The following is a 6,000-nucleotide window of genomic DNA, read 5'->3' as shown; positions in this document are numbered from 1 at the left end:
AGGCATGTATATTAGATATAGGCATGTATATTAGATTAGATATAGGCATGTATATTAGATATAGGCATGTATATTAGATTGTATATTAGATATAGGCATGTATATCAGATATAGGCATGTATATTAGATATTAGTAGGCATGTATATTAGATATAGGCATGTATATTAGATATAGGAGGCATGTATATAGTCATGTATATTAGATATAGGCATGTATATGTACATTAGATATAGGCATGTATTAGATATAGGCATGTATATTAGATATAGGCATGTATATTAGATATGCATGTATATTAGATATGTATATTAGATATAGGAATGTATATTAGATATAGGCATGATATATTAGATATGTATATTAGATATAGGCATGTATATTAGATATAGGCATGTATATTAGATATAGGCATGTATATTAGTATATTAGATATAGGCATGTATATTAGATATATGTATATTAGATATAGGCATGTATATTAGATATAGGCATGTATATTAGATATAGGCATGTATATTAGATATAGGCATGTATAGATTAGATATAGTCAGGCATATTAGATATAGGCATGTATATTAGATATAGGAATGTATATTAGATATAGGCATGTATATTAGATATAGGAATGTATATTAGATATAGGCATGTATATTAGATATGTATATTAGATATAGGCATGTATATTAGATATGTATATTAGATATAGGCATGTATATTAGATATAGGCATGTATATTAGATATAGGCATGTATATTAGATAGATATAGTCATGTATATATTAGAAATGTATATTAGATATAGGCATGTATATTAGATATAGGCATGTATATTAGATATAGGCATGTATATTAGATATAGGCATGTATATTAGATATGTGTATATTATTAGATATTAGGCATGTATATTAGATATAGGCATGTATATTAGATATGTATATTAGATATAGGCATGTATATTAGATATAGGCATGTATATTAGATATATCATGTATATTAGATATAGGCATGTATATATAGATTAGATATAGGCATGTATATTAGATATAGGCATGTATATTAGATATAGGCATGTATATTAGATATAGGCATGTATATTAGATATAGGCATGTATATTAGATATAGGCATGTATATTAGATATGTCATATTAGATATAGTCATGCATATTAGATATAGGCATGCATATTAGATATAGGCATGTATCATCAGATATAGCATGCATGTATATTAGATATAGGCATGTATATTAGATATAGGCATGTATATTAGATATAGGCAGGCATGTATATTAGGCGTGTATATTAGATATAGGCATAGAACCCGATTGAACATCTTTCGAGACACCTGAACATAGCTGTGCAGAGACGCTCAACGTCTAACCTGACAGAATTTGACAGGATCTGCAGAGAAGAATGAGACAAACTCCCAAATGCCAAGCTTGTAGGATCATACTACAGAAGAATTGAGGCTGTAATCGCTGCCAGATGTGCTTCAACAAAGTACTGAGGTAAAGGGTCTGAATACTTATGTAAAGGTAATATTTACATTAGCAAAAATATCTAAAAAACAGTTTTTGCTTTGTCATTATGGGGTAGTGTGTGTAGATTGATGGAGGGAAAAAAGTATTATTCCATTTTAGAATAAGGCTGTAACGTAACAAAATGTGGAAAACGTCAAGGGGTCTGAAAACTTTCCCGAATGCCCTGTATGTATATTATATAAAGATTTGTTACCAGGTCTGTCTCTGGCGAGGATGCGGTCCTGTCCCAGAGAGATCTTCTCTTCCTGAATAAACATCCTGTCCATCATTACCATCTCAGCTGACGGGCCAAGGCGCTGTGAAACCAAACAGCAACACAGCCAGCTAATCAATCAACCATAACACAAAAGTTAGAGAGACAATCCTAGTGAGGGAGAAAGAGTAGACACTGAACAGACAGAACAGGTAAATCACCTGGAGAAGGAACCCTAGTGAGGGAGGGCTGTATAGCAGGAGACAGAACAGGTAAATCACCTGGAGAAGGAACCCTAGTGAGGGAGGGCTAGCAGGAGACAGAACAGTGAGGAACCCTAGTGAGAGGGCTGTATAGCAGGAGACAGAACAGGTAAATCACCTGGAGAAGGAACCCTAGTGAGGGAGGGCTGTAGCAGGAGGCAGAACAGGTAAATCACCTGGAGAAGGAACCCTAGTGAGGGAGGGCTGTATAGCAGGAGACAGAACAGGTAAATCACCTGGAGAAGGAACCCTAGTGAGGGAGGGCTGTATAGCAGGAGACAGAACAGGTAAATCACCTGGAGAAGGAACCCTAGTGAGGGAGGGCTGTAGCAGGAGACAGAACAGGTAAATCACCTGGAGAAGGAACCCTAGCAGGAGACAGAACAGTGGAGAAGGAGTGGGAGGGCTGTATAGCAGGAGACAGAACAGGTAAATCACCTGGAGAAGGAACCCTAGTGAGGGAGGGCTGTAGCAGGAGACAGAACAGGTAAATCACCTGGAGAAGGAACCCTAGTGAGGGAGGGCTGTATAGCAGGAGACAGAACAGGTAAATCACCTGGAGAAGGAACCCTAGTGAGGAGGGCTGTAGCAGGAGACAGAACAGGTAAATCACCTGGAGAAGGAACCCTAGTGAGGGAGGGCTGTATAGCAGGAGACAGAACAGGTAAATCACCTGGAGAAGGAACCTAGTGAGGGAGGGCTGTACCAGGAGACAGAACAGGTAAATCACCTGGAGAGGAACCCTAGGAGGGCTGTAGCAGGAGACAGAACAGGTAAATCACTTGGAGAAGGAACCCTAGTGAGGGAGGGCTGTATAGCAGGAGACAGAACAGGTAAATCACCTGGAGAAGGAACCCTAGTGAGGGAGGGCTGTATAGCAGGAGACAGAACAGGTAAATCACCTGGAGAAGGAACCCTAGTGAGGGAGGGCTGTATAGCAGGAGACAGAACAGGTAAATCACCTGGAGAAGGAACCCTAGTGAGTGGGAGGGCTGTAGCAGGAGACAGAACAGGTAAATCACCTGGAGAAGGAACCCCTAGTGAGGGAGGGCTGTATAGCAGGAGACAGAACAGGTAAATCACCTGGAGAAGGAACCCTAGTGAGGGAGGGCTGTGAGGGAGGGGCTGCAGGAGACAGAACAGGTAAATCACTTGGAGAAGGAACCCTAGTGAGGGAGGGCTGTAGCAGGAGACAGAACAGGTAAATCACCTGGAGAAGGAACCCTAGTGAGGGAGGGCTGTAGCAGGAGACAGAACAGGTAAATCACCTGGAGAAGGAACCCTAGTGAGGGAGGGCTGTATAGCAGGAGACAGAACAGGTAAATCACCTGGAGAAGGAACCCTAGTGAGGGAGGGCTGTATAGCAGGAGACAGAACAGGTAAATCACCTGGAGAAGGAACCCTAGTGAGGGAGGGCTGTAGCAGGAGACAGAACAGGTAAATCACCTGGAGAAGGAACCCTAGTGAGGGAGGGCTGTATAGCAGGAGACAGAACAGGTAAATCACCTGGAGAAGGAACCCTAGTGAGGGAGGGCTGTATAGCAGGAGACAGAACAGGTAAATCACCTGGAGAAGGAACCCTAGTGAGGGAGGGCTGTATAGCAGGAGACAGAACAGGTAAATCACCTGGAGAAGGAACCCTAGTGAGGGAGGGCTGTAGCAGGGGACAGAACAGGTAAATCACCTGGAGAAGGAACCCTAGTGAGGGAGGGCTGTACCAGGAGACAGAACAGGTAAATCACCTGGAGAAGGAACCCTAGTGAGGGAGGGCTGTATAGCAGGAGACAGAACAGGTAAATCACCTGGAGAAGGAACCCTAGTGAGGGAGGGCTGTAGCAGGAGGCAGAACAGGTAAATCACCTGGAGAAGGAACCCTAGTGAGGGAGGGCTGTAGCAGGAGGCAGAACAGGTAAATCACCTGGAGAAGGAACCCTAGTGAGGGAGGGCTGTATAGCAGGAGACAGAACAGGTAAATCACCTGGAGAAGGAACCCTAGTGAGGGAGGGCTGTATAGCAGGAGACAGAACAGGTATATCACCTGGAGAAGGAACCCTAGTGAGGGCGGGTTGTATAGCAGGAGACAGAACAGGTAAATCACCTGGAGAAGGAACCCTAGTGAGGGAGGGCTGTATAGCAGGAGACAGAACAGGTAAATCACCTGGAGAAGGAACCCTAGTGAGGGAGGGCTGTATAGCAGGAGACAGAACAGGTAAATCACCTGGAGAAGGAACCCTAGTGAGGGAGGGCTGTAGCAGGAGACAGAACAGGTAAATCACTTGGAGAAGGAACCCTAGTGAGGGAGGGCTGTAGCAGGAGACAGAACAGGTAAATCACCTGGAGAAGGAACCCTAGTGAGGGAGGGCTGTAGCAGGAGACAGAACAGGTAAATCACCTGGAGAAGGAACCCTAGTGAGGGAGGGCTGTATAGCAGGAGACAGAACAGGTAAATCACCTGGAGAAGGAACCCTAGTGAGGGAGGGCTGTATAGCAGGAGACAGAACAGGTAAATCACCTGGAGAAGGAACCCTAGTGAGGGAGGGCTGTATAGCAGGAGACAGAACAGGTAAATCACCTGGAGAAGGAACCCTAGTGAGGGAGGGCTGTAGCAGGAGACAGATAACTTAAATAACAAGGTAATATAATATCTTACCGTTGATTCCTCAAAAAGGAGGTGTCTGTATTTATCCAGCATAGCCTGCGTTCTCTTCAGGAGCTGGCTGGAAACCCTCTCAAACTCATCATCCACTGAAGGGGAGATAATATGGAACAGGGGAGGTGGAGATCAGACAGTGGGAACCAATGGTACATAATTAGGGCTTGGAGTTTCTGGTCTTGTGGTCACTCCCGACCATAAATTTAGGGCTGGGAGTTTCTGGTCTTGTGGTCACTCCCGACCATACATTTAGGGCTGGGAGTTTCTGGTCTTGTGGTCACTCCCGACCATACATTTAGGGCTGGGAGTTTCTGGTCACTCCCAACCATACATTTAGGGCTGGGAGTTTCTGGTCTTGTGGTCACTCCCGAAAATACATTTAGGGCTGGGAGTTTCTGGTCTTGTGGTCACTCCCGACCATACATTTAGGGCTGGGAGTTTCTGGTCTTGTGGTCACTCCCGACCATACATTTAGGGCTGGGAAATGCCAGGGACATGGCGATACGATGGAATCATTCTTAGGTGCCGATACGACATGTATTGCGATTCTCTTCTTAGTCTGCACGTTTTCTTCATACAGACCGGACAAGTTTAAGCGGAGCGCAAAATGGATTATGGTCATTGTAGTTAATTACCACATTTTCTGCGCTAAACTATGCTGAATATTGGGCTGTTGGAAACTACAACTCCCTGCTACATCATACAGTTCAGGCTACATCTGATTGATCTCTACAGAAACAGCACATCAAGCTCACAGAAAGAAACAAAATGGAATTCAAATATTTCACTGATTAGTTGTTTAAAAAAATAAAAATAAGACATTTCCGTTAACTTGTTTGGGATAGGGGGCAGCATTTTCACTTTTGGATGAATAGCGTGCCCAAAGTGAACTGCCTCCTACTCAGTCCCAGATGCTAATATATGCATATTATTATTACTATTGGATAGAAAACATTGAAGTTTCTAAACTGTTTGAATGATGTCTGTGAGTATAACAGAACTGATATGGCAGGCAAAAACCTGAGAAAAAATCCAAAAAGGATGTGGGAAATCTGAGGTTTGTAGTTTTTGAACTCACCCCTATGGAATACACAGTGGGATATGGGTTATGTTGCACTTCCTAAGGCTTCCACTAGATGTCATCCGTCTTTAGAATGTTGTTTCAGGCTGCTCATGTGAAGGGGGGCCGGATGGGAGCTGTTGGACTAAGAGGTCTGCCTGCAGCCTCGTTCTCAGTCACGCACTTTCTCTTGAGAGGTAGCTCTCGTTCCATTACTTTTCTACAGACAATGGAATTCTCCGGTTGGAACATTATTGAACTTTTATGATAAAAACATCCTAAAGATTGATT

General features: G+C 43.2%; 1 protein-coding gene across 1 annotated transcript in view; it reads right to left on the bottom strand.

Moving 5' to 3' along the window:
• LOC115118994 (BRD4-interacting chromatin-remodeling complex-associated protein-like) overlaps window positions 1-6,000 on the bottom strand; it is a 124,802-nt gene that overhangs the window by 60,136 nt on the left and 58,666 nt on the right. The window contains 3 exon segments of the mRNA XM_065011244.1: window positions 1,381-1,400; window positions 1,654-1,836; window positions 4,647-4,741. Coding sequence (XP_064867316.1) covers window positions 1,381-1,400; window positions 1,654-1,836; window positions 4,647-4,741 — 298 coding nt within the window.

This window comes from Oncorhynchus nerka, linkage group LG27 (assembly GCF_034236695.1).
Source record: "Oncorhynchus nerka isolate Pitt River linkage group LG27, Oner_Uvic_2.0, whole genome shotgun sequence".
NCBI classification, from domain to species: domain Eukaryota; kingdom Metazoa; phylum Chordata; class Actinopteri; order Salmoniformes; family Salmonidae; genus Oncorhynchus; species Oncorhynchus nerka.
Note: the sequence above shows the minus strand (reverse complement) of the source record. Positions and strands in the feature narration are given on the sequence as shown.